General features: G+C 42.7%; 3 protein-coding genes across 5 annotated transcripts in view; 2 read left to right on the top strand and 1 right to left on the bottom strand.

Moving 5' to 3' along the window:
- The window catches only part of LOC124036592 (serine/threonine-protein kinase TAO3-like), a 147,582-nt gene extending 134,952 nt beyond the window's left edge, over window positions 1–12,630 (top strand). For all 3 annotated transcript variants that reach the window (XM_046351344.1, XM_046351345.1, XM_046351346.1), the window contains 6 exons: window positions 1,235–1,363; window positions 4,784–4,987; window positions 5,570–5,809; window positions 6,055–6,267; window positions 7,944–8,126; window positions 11,256–12,630. In XM_046351344.1, coding sequence (XP_046207300.1) covers window positions 1,235–1,363; window positions 4,784–4,987; window positions 5,570–5,809; window positions 6,055–6,267; window positions 7,944–8,126; window positions 11,256–11,417 — 1,131 coding nt within the window. In that variant the 3' untranslated portion in view covers window positions 11,418–12,630. The remainder of the gene's footprint in view (window positions 1–1,234; window positions 1,364–4,783; window positions 4,988–5,569; window positions 5,810–6,054; window positions 6,268–7,943; window positions 8,127–11,255) is intronic.
- Window positions 12,631–12,917: 287 nt separating this feature from the next.
- Window positions 12,918–16,973, bottom strand: pebp1 (phosphatidylethanolamine binding protein 1). The gene is made up of 4 exons (XM_046351348.1): window positions 16,763–16,973; window positions 15,170–15,279; window positions 13,496–13,596; window positions 12,918–13,312 (listed from the first exon to the last, which is right to left on the bottom strand). Exons 1-4 carry the CDS (start codon window positions 16,895–16,897, stop codon window positions 13,095–13,097), a joined length of 564 nt encoding a protein of 187 aa, XP_046207304.1. The 5' UTR covers window positions 16,898–16,973; the 3' UTR covers window positions 12,918–13,094.
- A 690-nt stretch (window positions 16,974–17,663) lies between these two features.
- LOC124036587 (V-set and immunoglobulin domain-containing protein 10-like) lies at window positions 17,664–23,215 on the top strand. The gene is made up of 9 exons (XM_046351340.1): window positions 17,664–17,981; window positions 18,165–18,476; window positions 18,955–19,260; window positions 19,489–19,637; window positions 19,876–20,026; window positions 21,254–21,538; window positions 21,795–21,908; window positions 22,265–22,417; window positions 22,832–23,215. The coding sequence occupies exons 1-9, from the start codon at window positions 17,933–17,935 to the stop codon at window positions 22,909–22,911; spliced, it is 1,599 nt and encodes a 532-aa protein (XP_046207296.1). The 5' UTR covers window positions 17,664–17,932; the 3' UTR covers window positions 22,912–23,215.
- Window positions 23,216–24,112: the final 897 nt, after the last annotated feature.

Below are 24,112 nucleotides of genomic sequence, written 5' to 3'. Positions count from 1 at the left end.
ATCGTTCCAAACTTCTTCCATTTAAGAATTATGGAGGCCACTGTGTTCTAGAGGACTTTCAATGCTGCAGAAATGTTTTAGGGCCCTTCTCCAGATCTGTGCCTCAACACAATCCTATCTGCTCTGACATGCACTGTCAACTGTTGGACCTTTATATAGACAGGTGTGTGCCTTTAGCATATCATGCCCAATCAACTGAATTTACCACAGGTGGAATCCAATCAGGTTGTAGAAACACCTCAAGGATGATCAATGGAAACAGGATGCACCTGAGTTCATTTCCGAGTCTCATAGCATAGGATCTGAATACTAGGTATTTCTGTTCTTTATTTTTTTATACATTTGCAAAAAAAAAAAAACTGATTTTCGCTTTGTCATTATGGGGTGTTGTGTGTAGATTGAGGAAAACTATTATTCAATCAATTTTAGAATAAGGCTGTAATGTAACAAAATGTGGGAAAAGTGAAGGGGTCTGAATAGTTGGGGCGGCAGGGTAGCCTAGTGGTTAGAGGTTGCTAGTTCAAACCCCCAAGCTGACAAGGTACAAATCTGTCGTTCTGCCCCCGAACAGGCAGTTAACCCACTGTTCCTGGGCTGTCATTGAAAATAAGAATTTGTTCTTAACTGACTTGCCTAGTTAAATAAAGGTTAAATTTTTTAAAATAGTTTCAGAATGCTCTATACTCTATAATCCATACTCTATACTCTAACAATACTTAACACTGACACCAATAACAAACCGGTAGCTTGTTTTCTCCCTGTGTGCCTCTCTCCCATACAAGGCCCCTTCATAGCTAACTATTATCTGTGCCTCTCTCCCATACAAGGCCCCTTCATAGCTAACTATTATCTGTGCCTCTCTCCCATACAAGGGCCCTTCATAGCTAACTATTATCTGTGCCTCTCTCCCCCCACCCCTCTCTCCCTACTCCTCCCTCTCTCTCTCCCCCTCTCTCTCTCCTCCTCTCTCTCTCTCCCCCCTCTCTCTCTCCCTACTCCCCCCTCCCTCTCTCCCCCTCCCTCTCTTCCTCCCTCCCCTCCCTCTCTCCCTCCCTCCACCCCCTGTCTCTAAATTCAATTTGAGGGCTTTATTGTCATGGCAAACATATGTTAACATTGCCAAAGCAAGTGAACTAGATAATAAACAAAAGTGAAATAAACAATGAAAAGGAACAGTAAACATTACACTCGCTGCCCCCCCCCCTCTGTCTCCCTCTCTCTCATTTCCCCTCAGATGAAGATAATGTCATCAGATGAGAAGAAGTTCCAGCAGCAGATCGTGTCGCAGCAGAAGAAGGAGCTCACCACCTTCCTAGATAATCAGAAGAAGCAGTACAAGCTCTGCAAGGAGAAGATGAAAGAGGTCCTTTATTCCCCCTTTCCCATCCTCACACTATATGCTCTGTATTGAGCTGAGTTTAATCAATCCTTAGTACAAGCGCTGCAAGGAAAGATTAGAGGTCGCAATGCAACACTTTGTCCTCTAGCTAGCTAGTACAGTACTGTACCCTCGTATAATGCCTCTACAGTAGGAATAATCTCAGCACCCATGACACATCTACTATGTATTGCGATGGGTGGAAACAACCATCCTAAGAATACACGCACACACACATATAAACACACACACACAAAGTATAGTATGTTTGATCATGGTGCATTTTCATTTCACTGAGGAGGAGCTGAGTCACTCACTACACACACACACATTGTGTTTCTAACAACCTTGATGCACTGTTTCTCAGAACTGGATCCATTGTTGTGAACAGAACTAGGCCATCTCAGTTAATAGACATTGTTCTGATTCTAGACATTCAGTTACATAGCATTGTTTAAATCATAGAATTAGGAATTTGAATACGATAATGGACATGAACCTTCTTATGATGGGATAAAGGTCAGCCATTTTGGTCAGGGAGTTGGTCAACCATGGTTTTCCAGTCCTGTGATAAGATATTGTGTAAAATAATGAATTTGAAGAATGTTTGTTTGATCGCAACCAGCCATTTTTAGAGGAATAATTTGTTTTGTTTTTTTCTCAAATTAACTGCCAATATGCCAACATTCCATTCAAACAATGCAGTCAATACACTGTCTGAAATCAGTTGATGATCGGACTTAGACAAGTTGTAAATGCAACAAGTACTGATATTGTATCATATAATAGGGTCACAGCTTTCCAAGAAAACAAAATGTTGACTGTTTATAGGCTATTTATAATTATATGACAATGTTTTAGGTTGACAATTCTATTACACAATTTCTGATATATCACATGTCTTACTTTTATTTTCCTGCATAAATAAAACCAGGATTATGCCTCTATACTGCCATTATTTCCAATTAGACTGGTTTGGATTCCTCCCTGACCAATATGGCTGCCAATTTCACCTCATTCCTGAACTTTGAGGGTTTATGACATTGCCCCTCTAGTAATTTAATAACTTGACAAAAACAATGGAAATGCCATGGAAACGCGTTGGGGAAAGATCCCAAATCTCATTTCCCCCAGCAAAATTAGCCTACATTTAGGCTACTGTATATACAGTATATCGCAAAAGTGAGTACACCCCTCACATTTTTGTAAATATTTGAGTATATCTTTTCATGTGACAACACTGAAGAAAGACACTTTGCTACAATGTAAAGTAGCGAGTGTACAGCTTGTTTAACAGTGTAAATTTGCTGTCCCCTCAAAATAACTCAACACACAGCCATTAATGTCTAAACCGATGGCAACAAAAGTGAGTACACCCCTAAGTGAAAATGTCCAAATTGGGCCCAAAGTGTCAATATTTTGTGTGGCCACCATAATTTTCGAGCACTGCCATAACCCTCTTGGGCATGGAGTTCACCAGAGCTTCACAGGTTGCCACTGGAGTCCTCTTCCACTCCTCCATGACGACATCACGGAGCTGGTGGATGTTATAGACCTGTACTCCTCCACCTTCCGTTGGAGGATGCCCCACAGATGCTCAATAGGGTTTAGGTCTGGAGACATGCTTAGCCAGTCCGTCACCTTTACCCTCAGCTTCTATAGCAAGGCAGTGGTCGTCTTGGAGGTGTGTTTGGGGTCGTTATCATGTTGGAATACTGCCCTGTGGCCCAGTCTCCAAAAGGAGGGGATCATGCTCTGCTTCAGTATGTCACAGTACATGTTGGCATTAATGGTTCCCTCAATGAACTGTAGCTCTCCTGCACTCATGCAGCCCCAGACCATGACACTCCCACCACCATGCTTGAATGTAGGCAAGACACACTTGTCTTTGTACTCCTCACCTGGTTGCCGCCACACATGCTTGACACCATCTGAACCAAATACGTTTATCTTGGTCTCATCAGACCACAGGACATGGTTCCAGTAATTCATGTCCTTAGTCTGCTTGTCTTCAGCAAACTGTTTGCGGCCTTTCTTGTGCATCATCTTTAGAAGAGGCTTCCTTCTGGGACGACAGCCATGCAGACCAATTTGATGCAGTGTACGGCGTATGGTCTGAGCACTGACAGGCTGACCCCCCCCCCCCAACCCTTCAACCTCTGCAGCAATGCTGGCAGCACTCATACGTCTATTTCCCAAAGACAACCTCTGGATATGACACTGAGCACGTGCACTCAACTTATTTGGTCGACCATGACGAGGCCTGTTCTGAGTGGAACCTGTCCAGTTAAACCGCTGTATGGTCTTGGCCACCGTGCTGCAGCTCAGTTTCAGGGTCTTGGCAATCTTCTTATATCCCAGGCCATCTTTATGTAGAGCAACACTTCTTTTTTTTCAGATCCTCAGAGAGTTCTTTGCCATGAGGTGCCATGTTGAACTTCCAGTGACCAGTCAGTCAGTATGAGGGAGTGTGAGAGCGATGACACCAAATGTAACACACCTGCTCCCCATTCACACCTGTAACACTAACGAGTCACATGACACCGGGGAGGGAAAATGGCTAATTGGGCCCAATTTGGACATTTTCACTTAGGGGTGAACTCACTTTTGTTGCCAGCGGTTTAGACATTAATGGCTGTGTGTTGAGTTATTTTGAGGGGACAGCAAATGTACACTGTTATACAAGCTGCACACTCCCTACTTTACATTGTAGCAAAGTGTCATTTCTCCAGTGTTTTCACATGAAAAGATATACTCAATTTTGTGATATACTGTATATGTACTTAACACTATGTTGATGTCAACCCCAATACATGTTCATGTTATCGTCACCAATCAACTGCATTTGTTAAAAACGACTGGCTACCACCATCGATTTCCTAATGCTAGCTACGCTACCGGTTTACATGTACATGAACGGGAGAGACTGCATTTAGCAGTCGCTTCTAAATCTGAAAAGGGACGACTTCTAAATGTAATGCAGTGAGATCTGCCACATATATCCAAATCAGATTTTAGTAACCACAGGGTAGACCTGTTACAATACATCAATCATGACGGTTTTGACGAATGTTCGCCTTGTTAGATCAGATTTGTTGAATGTGAGCCCATCCAGCGCCCTTCTATCCTCCATGGTGTGCATTCCATTGACCTCTTTATCGCAACCTGTACTGTTAATGTGGAGCTAATATGCCTGTCATAGAATGTTGAAGTGTTATCTAAATGCATCATAATGCAGAAACCTCATTGGCCCAACTCTCTAGATACATGGCTCTAGAGGACCCTATATATCTTTAGATAATAAGAGGATCTGCTGCACACCTGACCATCAGACAGGAGAACATGTATATCACGGACCGTTATATATCTGTCAAAATCTCCTCTGTCTCTCTTCCCATCTTCCAGGAGATGAATGAAGACCACCACACCACTAAGAAGGAGAAGCAGGAGCGCCTGTCCAAGCACAAGGAGAACCTGCAACACAGCCAGGCTGAGGAGGAGGCCCAGGTTCTGAGCCAACAGAGGGTCTTCTATGACAGGAACTGCAGAGGCTTCAAACGCAAAGTCATGATCAAGAGGCATGCGTTGGAACAGGAGCAGATACGAGAGGTACTGGATATTGTATAGATGTACAGATAGCCATTTCAAACGAGAGGCCAGGTGGACTGGGTGACATTGTGTGAAGAATGACTGGGATGTACAGTATCTTGTATATATAGACACACATTTTAGTTCAAGTTCAGTCTGAAGTTGTGTGCAGTGAACACTGCAATCCAGTAGGGATGTGAAAATCACATGTCCAACTGCTTATCCATAACATTCCCAGGGTCAATGTTGTCCTCGAATGGCTTCTGTAACATGAAAAATAATGATCAAATCATAGTGTTCTTTGACCAATAACGGTATTTTCTGATGTTTCGTGGAAAACACCAAAAAGTGGCTTCCCATCTTGTGGAAAGTATAAGCAAGGCAACAATGGTGGGGGGGGGGCTAGGTAGGTAGGTAGGTAATGTCAATAAAATGACACCACAAGATACTGATCAGCTCCTGACCAAATGGCAGTAGGTTCTCATCATCTAGTGTCCATATAAAAGCAATGTTTTAATCATTGGATGGCCATGATAATCCCTATCTCCCCCATCTATCCCTCCTTCTCTCTATCTCTCCCTCCCCATGTCTCTCTCTCTCCAGGAGTTGAACAAGAAGAAGACCCAGAAGGAGATGGAGCATGCCATGCTGATCAGACAGGACGAGTCCACCCAGGAGCTGGAGCATCGTCAGCTGAAAACCCTTCAGAAGCTGCGCATGGACCTGATCCGCCTGCAGCACCAGACAGAACTGGAGAACCAGATAGAATACAACAACCGGCGCGAGAGAGAGCTCCGCCGCAAGCACGTTCTGGAGCTACGGCAGCAGCCCAAGAACCTTAAGGTGACGGCTACGCCAGGTGCAGCTAGCTAGTGAATGTATCCCTGGGAATGTGATGGCTGCATTGATAGCTACTTTAGGCTGCATTGATAGCTACTTTAGGTGTTCTCAAGGAAAATGGTCTGATGTAACCAGGTAGTGGATGATATGAACCTAAATGTGAGGGTTAGGGTGCAGCTAGTTAAGGCAGTCCTGAAAAAGGGGAAATTCTCAGTGGTAGTTCCAATGTCCTCTCCCATTTCCACCAGGCCATGGAGTTGCAGATTAAGAAACAGTTCCAGGACACGTGTAAGGTCCAGACACGTCAGTACAAGGCCCTGAGACACCACCAGATGGAGGTGACGCCCAAGAGCGAGCACAAGGTGGTCCTCAAGGCCCTGAAGGAGGAGCAGACCAGGAAGCTGGCCATCCTGGCCGAGCAGTATGAACAGAGCATCAACGAGATGATGGCATCGCAGGCGGTGAGTCGCCTTAAAATGGAGGACGGGTGTTATGATGAGGATTTGTGAGCAGTGATGCTGATATTTGATCATTTTCTTTATATCAATCTCAAAGATTCATATACAAGTTAAAGATCTTATCTAATACTAATATAGCACATGAAAATGAAAGAATAGTTCCATAGGAGAATTGTATAATTTTGTCCCCAAGCCGTAGGAGATTTACATTTACATTTAAGTCATTTAGCAGACGCTCTTATCCAGAGCGACTTACAAATTGGTGCATTCACCTTATGACATCCAGTGGGACAGTCACTTAACAATAGTGCATCTAAAACTTAGGGGGGGTGGGGTGAGAGGGATTACTTAACCTATCCTAGGTATTCCTTAAAGAGGTGGGGTTTCAGGTGTCTCCGGAGATGTTGGTCATTGTAGGAGTTTGTAAATCTGCTTCTGTTATTCCCATATCTCCTCCTATCTCCTCTTCTGTTCCATCACTTCCTCCTATCTCCTCTTCTGTTCCATCACTTCCTCCTATCTCCTCTTCTGTGCCATCACTCCTCCTATCTCCTCTTCTGTTCCATCACTTCCTCCTATCTCCTCTTCTGTTCCATCACTCCTCCTATCTCCTCTTCTGTTCCATCACTCCTCCTATCTCCTCTTCTGTTCCATCACTCCTCCTATCTCCTCTTCTGTTCCATCAATTCCTCCTATCTCTTCTTCTGTTCCTTCACTTCCTCCTATCTGCTCTTCTGTTCCATCACTCCTCCTATCTGCTCTTCTGTTCCATCACTCCTCCTATCTGCTCTTCTGTTCCATCACTTCCTCCTATCTTCACTTCTGTTCCATCACTTCCTCCTATCTTCACTTCTGTTCCATCACTCCTCCTATCTCCTCTTCTGTTCCATCACTTCCTCCTATCTTCACTTCTGTTCCATCTCTCCTCCTATCTCCTCTTCTGTTCCATCACTTCCTCCTATCTGCTCTTCTGTTCCATCACTCCCCCTATCTTCACTTCTTATCCATCACTTCCTCCTATCTCCTCTTCTGTTCCATCACTTCCTCCTATCTCCTCTTCTGTTCCATCACTCCTCCTATCTTCACTTCTGTTCCATCACTTCCTCCTATCTTCTCTTCTGTTCCATCACTCCTCCTATCTCCTCTTCTGTTCCATCACTCCTCCTATCTTCACTTCTGTTCCATCACTCCTCCTATCTCCTCTTCTGTTCCATCACTCCTCCTATCTCCTCTTCTGTTCCATCACTCCTCCTATCTTCACTTCTGTTCCATCACTTCCTCCTGTCTTCACTTCTGTTCCATCACTTCCTCCTATCTTCACTTCTGTTCCATCACTCCTCCTATCTCCTCTTCTGTTCCATCACTCCTCCTATCTTCACTTCTGTTCCATCACTCCTCCTATCTCCTCTTCTGTTCCATCACTCCTCCTATCTTCACTTCTGTTCCATCACTTCCTCCTGTCTTCACTTCTGTTCCATCACTTCCTCCTGTCTTCACTTCTGTTCCATCACTTCCTCCTATCTTCACTTCTGTTCCATCACTCCTCCTATCTCCTCTTCTGTTCTATCACTTCCTCCTATCTTCACTTCTGTTCCATCACTCCTCATTTCTCTCTCTTGGGGTCTGTTTATTCCTATCTCTCTATTGTGGTCTATCTCTTTATTCCTCTTGCCTCTCAGCTGCGTCTGGACGAGGCCCAGGAAGCCGAGTGCCAGGCTCTGAGGCAGCAGCTGCAGCAGGAGATGGAGCTGCTGAATGCCTACCAGAGTAAGATCAAGATGCAGACCGAGGCCCAGCATGACAGAGAGCAGCAGAAGCTGGAGCACAAGGTGTCGCTTCGCAGAGCCCACCTCGAACAAAAGGTACAGAGAGAGAGAGAGAGACAGACAGAGCGCTGTGCAGAGCCCACCCACCTTGAACAAGAGACAGTGCAGAGCCCACCTTGAACAAAAGGTACAGAGAGAGACAGAGAGAGAGAGAGAGAGAGAGAGAGAGAGAGAGAGAGAGAGAGAGAGAGAGAGAGAGAGAGAGAGAGAGAGACAGAGAGCGCTGTGCAGAGCCCACCTTGAACAAAAGGTACAGAGAGAGAGACAGACAGAGCGCTGTGCAGAGCCCACCTTAAACAAAAGGTACAGAGAGAGAGAGAGAGACAGAGAGCTGTGCAGAGCCCACAGAGAACAAAAGAGAGACAGAGAGAGAGAGACAGAGAGCTGTGCAGAGCCCACCTTGAACAAAAGGTACAGAGAGAGAGAGAGACAGACAGAGAGCTGTGCAGAGCCCACCTTGAACAAAAGGTACAGAGAGAGACAGAGAGAGAGAGAGAGAGAGAGAGAGACAGAGAGAGAGAGAGTACAGAGAGAGAGAGAGAGAGAGAGAGAGAGAGAGAGCTGTGCAGAGCCCACCTTGAACAAAAGGTACAGAGAGAGACAGAGAGAGAGAGAGACAGAGACAGACAGAGCGCTGTGCAGAGCCCACCTTGAACAAAAGGTACAGAGAGAGACAGAGAGAGAGAGAGACAGAGACAGACAGAGAGCTGTGCAGAGCCCACCTTGAACAAAAGGTACAGAGAGAGACAGAGACAGACAGAGCGCTGTGCAGAGCCCACCTTGAACAAAAGGTACAGAGAGAGACAGAGACAGACAGAGAGAGAGAGAGACAGAGAGAGAGCGCTGTGCAGAGCCCACCTCGAACAAAAGGTACAGAGAGAGACAGACAGAGAGACAGAGAGAGAGAGAGACAGAGAGAGAGAGAGACAGACAGACAGAGCGCTGTGCAGAGCCCACCTTGAACAAAAGGTACAGAGAGAGACAGACAGAGAGACAGAGAGAGAGAGAGACAGAGAGAGAGAGAGACAGACAGACAGAGCGCTGTGCAGAGAGAGAGAGAGACAGACAGAGAGACAGAGAGAGACAGACAGAGAGAGAGAGAGAGAGAGAGAGAGAGAGAGAGAGAGAGAGAGAGAGAGAGAGAGAGAGAGAGAGAGAGAGAGAGAGAGAGAGAGAGAGAGACAGACAGAGAGACAGAGACAGAGCGCTGTGCAGAGCCCACCTTGAACAAAAGGTACAGAGAGAGACAGACAGAGAGACAGAGAGAGAGAGAGACAGAGAGAGAGAGAGACAGAGAGAGAGAGAGACAGACAGACAGAGAGCTGTGCAGAGCCCACCTTGAACAAAAGATAGAGGGGGAGGCGTCACAGAGACAGACTGTTAGATCCACAGAGCCTACCTAGTAGAGAGGGGAGAGACAGACCGAGCGCTGTGCAGAGCCCACCTTGAACAAAAGGTACAGAGAGAGAGTCAGACCGAGCGCTGTGCAGAGCCCACAGAGACACAGACTGTTAGAAACACAGACGTACACACGCAGAGCCCACCTTCATAAAATATGTCAAAAAATGTATGGGGAGGGCGGAGTTAACGCAGACAGACACTGATGTACGTGCGCACACGCATGCAGACAGACAGACTTTACACACATTTTACTCACCACTGATTTATAACCCAGGGCCATGAAACTGGTCATGCACACAGCTTTTGTTGTAAAATCCCATGATGTTACCATTGATGTGTTATTCTTACAACATACAACATACAATATTTTAATCAAAAGCAGTGTTAAGGAAATGTATAATTGATTATTGATAATATGTAATATGGAGATTGTCAACAATAAGGCTTTACTTACTCAGCGACGCTGCCTCTACTTCCCTGTTGTATTAATCAAGTCATACACTCCATTCTGTGTCATACAATCTGGAGTCACAACACCTTTTCCTTCAGCTCCTCTCCCCACTCACTACTCTCTGCTGTTGACCATTTCCAACAGTGGATGCTGATGGCATACAATCAATTCACCATAGGCCACTTTATCAGTCATAATACTAGCTTTTTTGGGGGACTAGAATACAAAGTTTTTCCAATGCAATGATGTCATTGCTCCTGGACAACAAAGGAACATGCCGCCCTGATCCAGTTTCAGTTGCCCAGGCAGCAGTTGACAGTAGTATCTTTACAATGTTATGCAACCAGTGGTGCTGTGGTGCCATCTGTTGACCATCTGTCTCCCTGCAATCTGTCTGAAATAGATTGCATCATCGAAACCAGTATCAGGGTTGTATTAATCAGGGAACGTAACAGAATTTTAAAAATTATGTTCTCCAATGGAAAACTAAAATGAGCATTTCTTATTGGACCAGTTCAGGTAGACAGACCGTTCCTGTTTCAATAAGTGTTCTTCCATTTTGTGCCTAATGAACACACCCCAGGCTCATGTGCTTCATTTCATATGAAAGAGAAGTGCGAACTGCAGATATCGATCCACTGTCTGGACTATCACGTGACTCAGGGGCTTTATGGAATCTGTTGCTGAAGGCTTTATGGAATTAAATCATGAATCAATACAAACCGAACACTGAAAATGAATTCAAGTTGCGGACGTCTATAATGGGTTGATAAGCTTCACTGTTAATGTCTGGTCCTAAATCATGACTAATGCAGGTGTATTTATGTCTGCAATAGTGCAGGTGTATTTATGTCTGTACTAGTGCAGGTGTATTTATGTCTGTACTAGTGCAGGTGTATTTATGTCTGTACTAGTGCAGGTGTATTTATGTATGTACTAGTGCAGGTGTATTTATGTCTGTACTAGTGCAGGTGTATTTATGTCTGTACTAGTGCAGCTGTATTTATGTCTGTACTAGTGCAGGTGTATTTATGTCTGTACTAGTGCAGGTGTATGTATGTCTGTACTAGTGCAGGTGTATTTATGTCTGTACTAGTGCAGCTGTATTTATGTCTGTACTTTGCTGACCATGGAGTGGTTATATAGATTCATGTTGAATTTCAAATCAATCCCCTAGACTAGCTTGAGCAAAAACCTGAACGAGCAGCTGTTGCAGGTCAAACTCAGCAGTACTCATTCATACCTTACCTTCAGTATGTTGTGATTCCAAATACTCTTCTGATAGTTTAATGAACTCATTTGTTGTTTTGTAGATTGAAGAGGAGCTGGCTTCCCTTCAGAAGGAGCGTACAGAGAGGATCAAGCACCTACTGGAGCGCCAGTCAAGAGAGATTGACATGTTCGACATGGAGAGTCTCCGTCTGGGCTTTGGTAACCTGGGGGCCCTGGACCCCTCCAAGGATGACTACAGATGACCAGCCCTGGTAACCTGGACCCCCCCCGAGGATGACTAGACCAGCCCTGGTAACCTGGGCCCCCAAGGATGACTACAGATGACCAGTCCTGGTAACCCTGGACCCCCAAGGATGACTAGACCAGCGCTGGTAATCTCCTCGTGGCCTCTGTCTCTCGATCTTCATCCTCTGGTCTGACCCTCCTCATCCCGCTGACCTGGTCTGATTTGACCAGTTGGGGTCTTTAGTCACTGATTCTCACCGACACACACACCAGCCCAGTGCTAGTCTAATGCCAACGGGGCCCCCGATCTCATGGTACTCTTTTTTTTTTTTACTAGGCAAGTCAGTAAATTTGTCACAAGATGACAAATGCTGGACAACTTCCTAGGCTTTCTGTCTTTTAAAGAATAACAATACAACGTCAGTGTTCCTGTTTCTTGTGCAGTGATGGCACTTGTAGTGTGACTAAGCAGAAACCAGAGGGAGAATGACAATAAGTGAATAATGTTGTGTTGCTCAATGATCACGCATTAGAGGTTAATAATTGGTTAAAACTGCAAAACTTCAAGCCCAAAAACAAACTGATCCTTCAACTCTTTTTTTAGATTTATATTCATCAGGACATTTTTATGTAAAAATGTTAAGCAATTTCATATGTTGAGAACATGTTTTAAGTCATAATGTACATATTGGTACGTGAATCAGTTTGATTATAAACTTGACTTGGGAGGGACACTGAGGAGAAACTTGCAATGCACCCTGGTACTCTGCACTGGCATGTAATGTGAATATTACGTCTGGAATTGCACACTATTCCCTATGTAGTGCAGTACTTATAGGGCAATAGGGGTGTGATTTGAGACGGCGCCCATGTGAATCCCTACTCCCAGGTAGCACAAAGGGCTTTGTCGCAGGGGGAGGGACATGTATTTTGTGTATAGAACAATTTATGTAGAGCTTTTACTTATTTTCGTATTTTAATTGTTATTCAAATATTTCTTTTTTTTAAATGGATGATTACTCCTCTTCCTTCAGTAAGTCGACTCGATCACTCTGTGTTTCTTGAAATTCATTTTTTGCTTTAAAAGCTGCAAAGTATTTTCTTATCAACCAGATCAGTAAATAAATGCTTTATCTTTGCATGCACTTTCATTTTGTTTTCCAGGATTAAGAGAAAGCATGAATCTGTCAGCTTTTAATTATATTTGTAAATAAAGTGCTCATCACACAACTTCTGTCTAATCTGTCATTGGATTTTCAACTGAAATCCATGATTTGCTGTATACAGGTAGTCATGGATTTGAGTTTGCTGATGCTCCCTATTAATATGGTGACATCTTGGGCACATTCAAGGTCCACCACTGAATGGTTTATGCAGGGCCAGGTTGTGTTAAAGGAGCACTCATTTTCATTATCGCCAGTGTCTACAAAAACAACTGATGCAACCATAGAGTAACTCATTCAAATAGTGTTAGAGAACGGTCAGCGACAAAAGATTGTAAACCAAACAAGATTAGCTGTTTTGTTTGATCATGGGGATAGAGAGATGACTTTAATGAGTCAGCGTGAACAACTCTAGGGCATTGCTCACGTAATACAATTGTAAAATAAATCAGTGTGGCAAAAAAAAAAAAAAAAAGGCATTGTGGTTCCTGCAGTTATCTACATAATGTTAATTTCTGAATAATCCTTTGTTTATTTTCCAGCCAGTTGCTCATAGAGTTTAGGGACATAATTATCCCATTCTGCCTGATAGCAGGTTCCAGCCACGGGAACTCCCAGTCCGTATTTCTGCCGGAATTCTTTGATCTTGAACTTGCCGCGGTTGTCTCCACAGCAGTTGGTGAGGACTGGCTCCGTACAGGAGAGGTTTCCTGACTGCTCGTAGACCAGCCACACATACCTGTGGAGACCTGGGGGACACACACAGAGACAGGACAAAGATGTCACGTGGTCAATGAGGGAGGAAGTGCAAAGGCTATGTGAAGCAATGCACCACATGTCCAATAATACAAGTGTGTAGAAAATGTCACATTCAAGTTTCAGAAATTTCTAGAGGAATAGAAGTCGCTCCAATCATCATTGGATAAGGTTACCAGTGCCTTTTGGAGGGCCAGACCCAACGTAGTCGGACATGACACATCCACTGGAGACATCGTTTCCCTTCATGTTCACCACCAGAAAGTGATGCCACTCCCTTCAAAAGAATACATTAGTTAGGAGAAAAACATATGGTTATCCAACATCCTTGAAAACATTTAAGAAAAAAAGATTGTGTTATCGATAATCTGTTGGCTTAATAAATCATCAGGGGGTGAAAAGGTCAAGCAACGTTTTGCATAATCGATCCAAGAGCCAATAAAAAGGGAGTTGCAAGCCCAGGGCTGAGCGATATGGCCCCAAAAAATAATCTTGATAAATTCACATTTATGGGCAATTCATCTCATTTGTTTTCTCAAAATAAGCTTTTATTGTACAATTAAAAAGGTCAAGCCTCCACGCCAAAAGACCCACTAATTTTATCAAAATAGTTAAACCTACTCCCCCCCCCCCCCCCCAATAATCACTGATCTGGTTGTCAAGTCTACGAAAATGCAATTTACCAGAACAATGCATAATGCACATTCACTCTTAAAATGACTTCTTAGAGCAGGCGTTATCGAAAATTAACCCCAGTCTCAAACAATGTCATGCAAAAGCCCACATGCTAGTGAGTATTCAGCTACCATTTACATTTCAAGTTCAGCCAACTTGGATCTATCTGCTAGTAACACGGTAGAACAGTTGAATTTTTAACAACACACCCTTCTGTCCATGTTTGAACAGCATGCTAGCTTGTCCACTATTTTCCCCAGATGTTGATATTAAGTGACCTACCTAATTTCTTAGAATGAGAACGAGTTACCAAAACCCAATGCTAGTCTAATGCCAACGGCCCCTAATCTTGTTTTTTTAATTGTTTTTTTAACTAGGCAAGTCAGTAAATTTGTCACAAGATGACAAATGCTGGACAACTTCCTAGGCTTTCTGTCTTTTAAAGAATAACAATACAACGTCAGTGTTCCTGTTTCTTGTGCAGTGATGGCACTTGTAGTGTGACTAAGCAGAAACCAGAGGGAGAATGACAATAAGTGAATAATGTGTTGTTGCTCAATGATCACGCATTAAAGGTTAATAATTGGTTAAAACTGTGCAAAAACTAAGCCCAACAAACTGATCCTTCTCATCTTCATGGTGCTGCTTTCAGTTCCTTCAACTCTTTTTTTTTTTTTTTGAATTATATTCATCAGGACATTTGTGTAAAATTTAAGCAAATGTTGATATTAAGTGACCTACCTAATTTCTCAGAATGAGAACAAAATACCAACTCCTTAGATAATTGTGTTTAATGCTTACTGCACATGTATACAACAGTCGTGATGTTTCAGTAGTCTGCTCTGCACATCATTTTAGGAGTTGAGACGTGAAAAAGGGTATCATGAGAAAGGTTAACTTCTCTTTTATATGTGTTGGTGTCCATGTGACCCATTCTGTTGGACCCAACCTCAAACGCAAATAGCAAGTTGAAACCACTTGTCAGAGACGAAGAAGTGATCTCTCAGCTTTGTTGTTGTAAGTGTGTGTGAGTGAGAGAGAAAAATGGGAAGGTGCACACAGCACAGAAGAAGCAAACTGGTTAGACCCCCCCCCCCCCCAAAAAAAAGAAGCATGCATTTAGAATATTGTGCTAAAACTAATTTGATATATCGCCCAGGCCTACGGCAGCCCACCCAAATTTGGGGTCTTTCCTGCTGGGTGCGTCGGGGTCAGTCATGGCCAGGGTGTACAGCTTTGTAGAGTCACACCCCTCCCACCCTATAGAGGTGGGACGGCTCTGCACCTGTGAAGAAACAAACCAAGGGGAATGTAGTTGGGCTCAATAAATACAAACCCATCCCATTTTGGTATCACAATACAAGCATTCCACTACACTCTCATTAACAGCTGGTAATCATGTGTATTTGACCAATAAATATGGTTACTATCACAAATACAAATCACATTTAATAGAGTTGGTATAACAAACAATAAGCAACAAATCAGTTTAATGTATTAAGGATGTTAGATTGAACTGTGGATAATTGTTCATTTGAGTTAGGCCAAAAATCCTGCACTAAGAGTGCTGATTAACATAGTCAGTGCCCAACCCTCTTCTCTGCAGTGCAGACAGTCAGTGTATGGTCAGACCACCTCTTATGCAGTCTAAGCAAGACTGGAACATTATTGCACACTGACACGGTTTTGTGCATTGTGTCACATTTTTGCTAATAAACCTGGTCATGCAAATTCTAGCTAGCTAGCAATCAATATGGCTATTCTGCTACCAATCAATATTTTTTTTAATTAGCTTATTTCATGTAATGTAGCAACAATTATCTATCTATTGAGCATAATCGTGAGCACGTGCTGTTAACCCTACAACTCTGAATTATATTCGAGACACTAGCTAGTTTGCAAGCTAACTCCATAGAACAATGATATTTTACCGGATGTATGAATGTGAAGCATCCGCTTGGCGTTTCCGCTCACTACCAAATATGTGAGAGGAAGCACACTGGCCGGAGAAGATGGAACGATATGGATTTTGAAAGACATTCTGCACATTTTCGCACCAATTAAACATTTGTTCTCAACACGGTTCTGTTCCCAAACTATAATATGTTGTGGACTAAGTTTTAGACTTTACCCTTTCCAAAAGTGTGTGTATATATCGCGTATAGGAGTGCAAAGGCAAATTCAGTTATTGCACAGGCGCACCTCAGATAGGCGGCGCAGATACAGGCTCGAACGCGCCAATAGGATCTCATTAGCTCGTGTTTGGCTCAGCCCACTATGACTCGTTTGGTCCCATTGGAAACGACAGGCATGGTCGATCTTGGTTTAGTTATTTAAAATATTCGCTAAATCGTTAGTTATTATGTCAAATATGAACGCCGATGCAATGGCGAGTAACTCATTCGAACAGTGTACACCACAGTGTTGGAGAAAGGTCAGCGACTAAATAATATAAACCAAAAACGATTAGCTGTTTTGTTTGACTGATCATAGGGATAGAGAGTACTTTTTAATGGAGTCGGCATGGACAAATCTAGGGCATTGCTCACAGAACACAATTGTAAAATAAACGAGTGTGGCACAAAAAGGGCGTTGCTGTTTCTGCAGTTATCACAGCTATACAATGTTACATTTCTGAATACACATTTACTTTGTTCATTTACTTATATTTTTGCCCACTTTGACTCGTTTGGTCCCATTGGAAAAGACAGGCATGGTCCATCTTGGTTTAGTTCTAAAATAAATAATCGTTCCGTCTTTGACAGTACCTGTGTTGGCGTGAGCACTTTGCCCAACTCGTCGATTTCAAGAGAGCCATACTTGACATGGAGGGTCTGTGCAGGCTTCTCATCCACCTCTGTTAGGGCAAGATTCCCTGTCCACTGACTTAAATCTACCGGCATTTTGACTGATTCCGGAGAGCTGCAAAAAGGAGCTGTTTTGACTTATTCTGCACAAAAACACAAGGGGGCAGGCACAGGCAGGGCCCGGAGTCCTGACTATGCATTGCGTTTAGGCCAATCGCAGTACGTCTAGCTCTGCAGTTAGCACTTGTGATTGGCCTAAGTTTCTATCAATCCCTCACTTTACTGCCCAATGACGCGAATTTATCTTTCGAGAATGTTCTTTTCATGACCAAGGTCCACTCCTACTCAAATTGTCACGTTTTGCTGATAAAGCTACATTGTGTCTTTAAGATTTTAAAAAACACACATACATATATATATATATATATATATATATATAATGGCCAGGGGATTTCTAGTTTATTGACAGTTGATACCGCTGTCACCGTGCTGATCAACGAGGCGGGTTACCCAAATTCACTGAGAAGGTGACAGACAGCCTATTATCTCTTTCTCTAGATTGAAATCTAACTCAGGGAAAACTAACACAAAAGTGTCTGAAATGTAGGTAATATATATATACATATATTACCTACATTTCATTTTTCATTTCACTTCATATACATATATATATATATATTACCTACATTTCAGACACTTTTGTGTCAATCTAGAGAAAGAGATAATAGGCTGTCTGTCACCTTCTCAGTGAACTTGGGTAACCCGCCTCGTTGATCAGCACGGTGACAGCGGTATCAACTGTCAATAAACTAGAAATCCCCTGCTGCACCTTTAAGAAGGTAAGTGGTGGGTGTGGTTTGAAGTTTCCGGATAAACGCGCGTGAGTAAACAGCCAGGTAGCCAAATGGCTGAAAAATTATAGCATGTGGCAGTTCCATGGAGAAGAAAAATATTGAATTATCGTGGCTCATAATTCCTATATCATTTACTCTAATCAGTGTTATGTAAACTAGGTGTAGAGGTGCGTTGTGTCACCGCATGCACAACAGGTAGTCAGACAGAGGTTGGCAACCAAACCATTTGTCTAACTATAAATCAGAGTATATATGCTATACAGTAGGAGGAATAATTATGAATGGCTTCGCAGTTGCAATTTTTCTTCAGGTCATGCATCAGACCGGTGAGTGTCCACTTGTGACATGTTTATGAAACATAATCAATTGTTTTTAGCCTACAACAGTGAAATTAGTTATATATTAGGTCTGACGTTTTGATCTATATAGGCCTACTGTTCACTTTTATAAGCAATTTGTTGAATCGCGTCTCTTGTCTTAAATTATCGTGCTCATTGTTTTTATGAAAGTTGCAGCAAATGGGCGCTCGGATGAAACTACTGTAGCTGGAACACTGGGAGAGAATATTATACTTCCGTGTTGGAACACTGCGACCAATGTGACCCCCTCATTCACGCGATGGATGACGAATGGCCAGTTTACCATTGAACGCAATCATTCCATTATAATTCCAATATCCCCAAGTGAAGGGCACCTGACCATACTGTACAATCAAAGCTTGTACATCAACAGAATTAATCTATCAGATGAGGGGACCTATCTCTGTGATTCTTTACCCCATAACAACAAAACTCAAACAAGTCTCACATTGCAAATAGTCAGTAAGTATCTGTGTTTTATCATAACAATGTGTGTTGATGTCCTTCATATAATGACTTGAAGATACTGTACTGGTATCTTGGTCAATTGCCCTGGCAGTTTCCCTACAAATGATTTTGAACAATTATTGCCTTGAAACTGGTTATTCCGGATGATTTGGTGCTGGGGCTGGTTTCATAGCACATACTGTAGTAGCCTGTGTGTTTTGTAGGCATTTGAACAATCATGATCAGAGGGGTACTGCAGTGTTACCTTGACCATTATGTAGTATATGATGGATGGATGGAATGGGACTGTATAATTTTTTACAAACGTTGTGTATGTTATGGAATCATTCCACATTGCTCAATAATGAAAGATGGGTGCCTTGGGTTGTAACAAGGCTTGATTGTTGTATACTGTGAGGACTGTTTTCAAGTGGAAAATGTCTGCCTTCTTCGGCAACACTATAGTAAAGTATCTCATGTTTACTTCTTGCAGGTGGTCCTGACAATAGCATCATAGACATCCAGCCAGCCACGCCTCTTTCCAACGGAACCCTCTTTGTTGTCAGGGGTTCCACGGTGTCATTCAACTGCTCCAGCTTGTCCTACCCCTCCCAGAGCCTGTCCTGGGGGTTTCAGGGTGTGGAGTCCAGTAATGACTCTCTGGCGGTGGGCAGAGGGTCATGGCTGGACTTCAGGATAGAGGATGTTCAGCCCACAGCTCAGGGGAACTACAGCTGCAGAGCCCAGAACTCAATCTCCCAGAAGGCTGCTGGCTCTAGCACAGAGCTGCTTGTATACTGTAGGTGACTATAAGGGAAACAGACTTAATGGTCTCTGATAGTGGTTGCTCGGGGATTAGTGACAATTTCAATATCGGTATATATCCTAAGCTCCTAATAGATGCCTATCAGATACAGTGGCCAGTGGTGCTTGTTCAAATGACTTGTGTACCTATCTTATTGTTGTGTAATAACCCAAATACCTCATCAATTATATACTGTAAAGAACATCCATCTTTCTCCTTTAGATTCCCCAGAGAGGCACCCAGAGTGTCTGTGGAACACAGGGAAGGATCTGTCCCAAGTCCAATTCAGCTGTAGCTGGTTTGGAGGCTACCCCTCTCCCACGTTATTCTGGGGGGAGAAGCATCAGAAGTCAGGGAGCCATGCAAAGCAGGTGTTTGTTTTATGGGGGTTAAAACATTATTTAATTGGATACATGCTTTTTGTGTGTGTGTGTGTGTGTGTGTGTGTGTGTGTGTGTGTGTGTGTGTGTGTGTGTGTGTGTGTGTGTGTGTGTGTGTGTGTGTGTGTGTGTGTGTGTGTGTGTGTGTGTGTGTGTGTGTGTGTGTGTGTGTGTGTGTGTGTGTGTGTGTGTGTGTGTTCCTCAATTTTTTACTTTGTGGTTCTTTTAGGTGGCTGGACAACTGATGGACTCGGAGGAGACAGATAATCTGGTGGTGAATCTGAACAGGTCGTTGTTGTTCGATGGGCAGGTGCTGAAGTGTAGTGGGCATCACCCTACGATAAGTCCAGGAGAGGATAAGTTCTGCTCCTTCACCCTGAGTAAGTGAGAAATGACTGCAAACGTAGTGAATGGAACACTTCCCTATATAGTGCACTTCTTCTGAACAGGACCCATAGGTAAATAAGTGTACTATATAGGCAATAGGGTGCCATTTGGGATGCACACCCAGCCAACATCTGATATGCCTTTTGTTTGCATTCAGCTTTATGGTTTCCATATTGCAACTGTACATAGATGCCCCGAAACGTGTCAATATCAGTTCTGCATTCAATTGTACAACTGACTAGGTATCCCCCTTTCCTTTCTGTTGTACAACTGACTAGGTATCCCCCTTTCCTTTCTGTTGTACAACTGACTAGGTATCCCCCTTTCCTTTCTGTTGTACAACTGACTAGGTATCCCCCTTTCCTTTCTGTTGTACAACTGACTAGGTATCCCCCTTTCCTTTCTGTTGTACAACTGACTAGGTATCCCCCTTTCTGTTGTACAACTGACTAGGTATCCCCCTTTCTGTTGTACAACTGACTAGGTATCCCCCTTTCCTTTCTGTTGTACAACTGACTAGGTATCCCCCTTTCCTTTCTGTTGTACAACTGACTAGGTATCCCCCTTTCTGTTGTACAACTGACTAGGTATCCCCCTTTCTGTTGTACAACTGACTAGGTATCCTCCTTTCTGTTGTACAACTGACTAGGAATCCCCTTTCCTTTCTGTTGTACAACTGACTAGGTATCCCCCTTTCCTTTCTGTTGTACAACTGACTAGGTATCCCCTTTCAGTTCAGGGTTCTTTATTGGGACACCCTACCATTGGCCAATTTATTGATACGATGATGTTTGGTAATTACTAAAAGAGACATCTCGTCTGTCTCTTATTTACTTTCAGCTTTTAACCAACTGAATGGTTTCCACAACTGTACAAAGCTCATAGAATAATAGTAATGTGTGAAACACCAGTGGCTGTGGCACACCTGGTCTGATTCCAAAAGAAACCTGCAAAGGAGGGAGCTGTCTTTGTGATTCCAGAAAGGCGAGATATTTTGAAGTAATTTATCAGCGTTTCTGAGCACCAGGCAAGATGACTCAAACAATGAGGAAGAACAAAAATAATGTGTTACCTACACCTCTTACCAGGCTATACTTTTCCCATGTCACACCCAATGCAGTTTGTGTGATTGTGTGCATACCTGTGTAGAAGGATATCTAGCTAGATGTGTATCTATCACTAACCCAGTCTAAACCCCTGTCTCCCTCCTCGTCCCCTAGAGTCCCCCTATCCTGAAGGGGAACCACTAGTCACAGCGGTAGAAGGAACCAACGTGACATTAACGTGTACAGAGTCCAACTCCCTGCCTCCAGCCCTCACCAGATGGCAGAGGACAGCCCAGCAGGAGGATGTAGTCTCCAGCCCTAAGTACGTCCTGTCAGAGCAGGGCCCCACCTTCACCCTCACTATAGTCAACATCACCAAGCAGGACGAGGGCTTCTACTTCTGCAGGAGCGAGAACCCACTGATGGTCCGCGAGTTGGAGATCTATTTAACAGTTAAAGGTTAGTTCAGAGAGGTGTGTGTTTACAGATTGGATATCTCTGCAGACTCCATCCTGGTCCTTGTGATAATCTATGTTGATGATCTTACAGGTGCAGAAAGGTAGCAAGGCAACACCTTCCCTGGAATGTCACTAAACCTGTTGCCTCTCCCTGTTAGCTTCTAACAAGACTCTTTAGATTATTGTACATTCATTTCTCTTTAGTGACTTAACTTTTTTTTAACTTAATCATGTCTAATGTTGTTTTGTTTCCACAGCCACCTCTCAATACACTGGAGCAATCATAGGGATATTCCTAGCTATTTTGATAGTAGGATCTGGCATTGTTATTGCTAAAACAATATACTCCAACCGTGACCGAATATGCCTGGGTAAGATCTTTTTCCCAAGCATTATAATGTCCCTTTGGTTGATTAGGGCTTAAACTTTGTAACTGCCTGTGCCATATCAGATTATCTGCCTTTGTTATTTCAGGGGTGCAATTGTCACTGGAGACGGGGACATAACTAAAAAGAATAGTTATGTCCCCCCCCCTAAAACCAAAGTTGTACCCCTGGTTATTTTTGTATAATTTCATGAAAGGGAATGGATAATATGACCCCCATCACCTAAGATGATATTCTTTGATGATAACTGACTTGTGAAGTTACCGAATTGCTAAAAGATATATGCAAATACTAACAACCTACTTTGAAATCTAAATATACGTATTTTTTTTAAATTACAGGTAATGGATTTGAGCAAATGGGGGAGAGAGATGTGTTGAGCCTGGTAGAGGCAGATGAAGAGGTGTTTCATGAAGCTATACCCAGACTGCCACCTCTGCCTCTGACCAACGGACACAATACTACACTTGTAGAGATACACACAATACCATCCAGTAAGGAATGATTTTCTGCTTCCAAGTTGTAGGGGGGTGGGGGAATTTCCCACTTGGGTATTGGCTGTATATTAGTTGTTTTCAAAATGTGTAGTTGATATTAAATGTGACACTATTAATAATGTTGCAATGTTGTATTTGCACATGTATCCGTAATACACAGTGGATAGAACTGTAACTGGGCGGCAGGTAGCCTAGCGGTTAAGAGCGCTGGGTTCGAATCCCAGAGCCGACTAGATGAAAAATCTGTCTGTGCCCTTGAGCAAGGAACTTAACCCTAATTGCTCGTAAAAGTCGCTCTGGACAAGAATCTGCTAAATTACTCAAATATAACGGTTCTGTTGCTGTTTTGTATTGATCTTATACTGTAGATGCAACTATAACCCAAATCTGTATATCCAATCTCTTTTTCAGTTGACCACGAAGATGCAGAAAATCTTGAACATCCATTACAGCTAGAAGATAGAGATATCGATGAACTTGTCACTTTTTAGGTGTTGTAAGACTTTATGAAAACTATTTTGCTGTGTGTGTAATGGTTGGTTTGTACAGTATGTAGATGCAGTATATAGGTTTGCTTTTTTACCACCCATTTGACCTTTGTTTTGTTTTAGCTTCAGGCTTATTAGGTGATACTTAACATGGTTATTTCAATTAATTGTTGCCATTTGCCTCATTTTAAATTACATATTTGACAATAATGTAACATTTTGTATTTCTCAAACACAAAATTAACTTTTTTTTAAATAAAATTTAAAAAAGGCAGGGATGTAGTTCTCTCTCTTATTTTTATATACACGTTGGAATGCGTAGGCTTATCAGGGCCTAGTTTAAAAAAAAAAGGATTTCGATAGGATTAAATCCATAGAAATAGAACGGAAGATTTTTTTAATTGCAACATGTTTAATGGAAAGGCAGCTATAGAAGAAATGTTCTTGATTGACAACTTTTGTATTCGTTCGACGAGAGTATTTTTTTATCAAACTTTAACACGACAAATGAACAAATGATGGAAGCTGTATTTTTTTTCGAATAAATGATTGACGATTCATTTTTTGAAGATACGTACGTGACGTCATCACGTAACTATAAAACTCTACTCCACATTTGTTTAAATGTATTTATATTTAACCTTTTATTTAACTAGGCAACTCAGTTAAGAACAAATTCTTATTTGCATTGAGGGCGTACCCAGGCCAAACCAATTGGGCCAATTGTGCGCCGCCCTATGGGACTCCCTATCACGGCCGGATGTATAATACAGCCTGGATGTAACTAAATATTTACTGTTTTTGCAAAATCTTTTTTTCTATAAAACATAATCTTTACAGGAACAAGATTGCCCTGACTTTAAAGAACGCTTTGCTTTTCTGGTTGGCTGGCAAGTTTCACTATCCGATTACTTCAGATGTACATGAGCGCAGACCGTGGCGATGCGTTGGCACTCGTCCCAGAAATATATGATTCTGTTATTGTTGCGTTGTGGCTTTCGCGGGCAACATGAAACTGATAGGTGGGAGGACATACAGGCTGTCGCCAATTTATTAATGCGTAATTTACCTAAGTGGGTAATGGAAACACTTCAGACCCACCAATTTGTATTCCACACTAGTTTTTAGTGAAAACATGTTTGGGGTGTGAGTGACGTCACTACGGGATAATATAATAATAATAATAATATGGTAGACACGAGGC

This window comes from Oncorhynchus gorbuscha, linkage group LG05 (genome assembly GCF_021184085.1).
Source record: "Oncorhynchus gorbuscha isolate QuinsamMale2020 ecotype Even-year linkage group LG05, OgorEven_v1.0, whole genome shotgun sequence".
In the NCBI taxonomy this organism is placed as follows: domain Eukaryota; kingdom Metazoa; phylum Chordata; class Actinopteri; order Salmoniformes; family Salmonidae; genus Oncorhynchus; species Oncorhynchus gorbuscha.
The sequence above is the reverse complement of the archived record's forward strand: the minus strand, read 5'-3'. Positions and strand labels throughout refer to the sequence as shown.

What these genes read in the sequence shown, in the direction of transcription:
- LOC124036587 (XM_046351340.1), top strand. Translation starts at nt 17,933, where the DNA reads ATGAATGGCTTCGCAGTTGCAATTTTTCTTCAGGTCATGCATCAGACC. An exon ending in GTTCTGCTCCTTCACCCTGA is followed by an intron (nt 20,027 to 21,253) that starts GTAAGTGAGAAA and finishes CTCGTCCCCTAG; the next exon opens with AGTCCCCCTATCCTGAAGGG. An exon ending in GATACACACAATACCATCCA is followed by an intron (nt 22,418 to 22,831) that starts GTAAGGAATGAT and finishes TCTCTTTTTCAG; the next exon opens with TTGACCACGAAGATGCAGAA.
- pebp1 (XM_046351348.1), bottom strand. Translation starts at nt 16,897, where the DNA reads ATGCCGGTAGATTTAAGTCAGTGGACAGGGAATCTTGCCCTAACAGAG. An exon ending in AAGTGCTCACGCCAACACAG is followed by an intron (nt 15,280 to 16,762) that starts GTACTGTCAAAG and finishes GTTTCTTCACAG; the next exon opens with GTGCAGAGCCGTCCCACCTC. An exon ending in AGGAAAGACCCCAAATTTGG is followed by an intron (nt 13,597 to 15,169) that starts GTGGGCTGCCGT and finishes ATTCTTTTGAAG; the next exon opens with GGAGTGGCATCACTTTCTGG.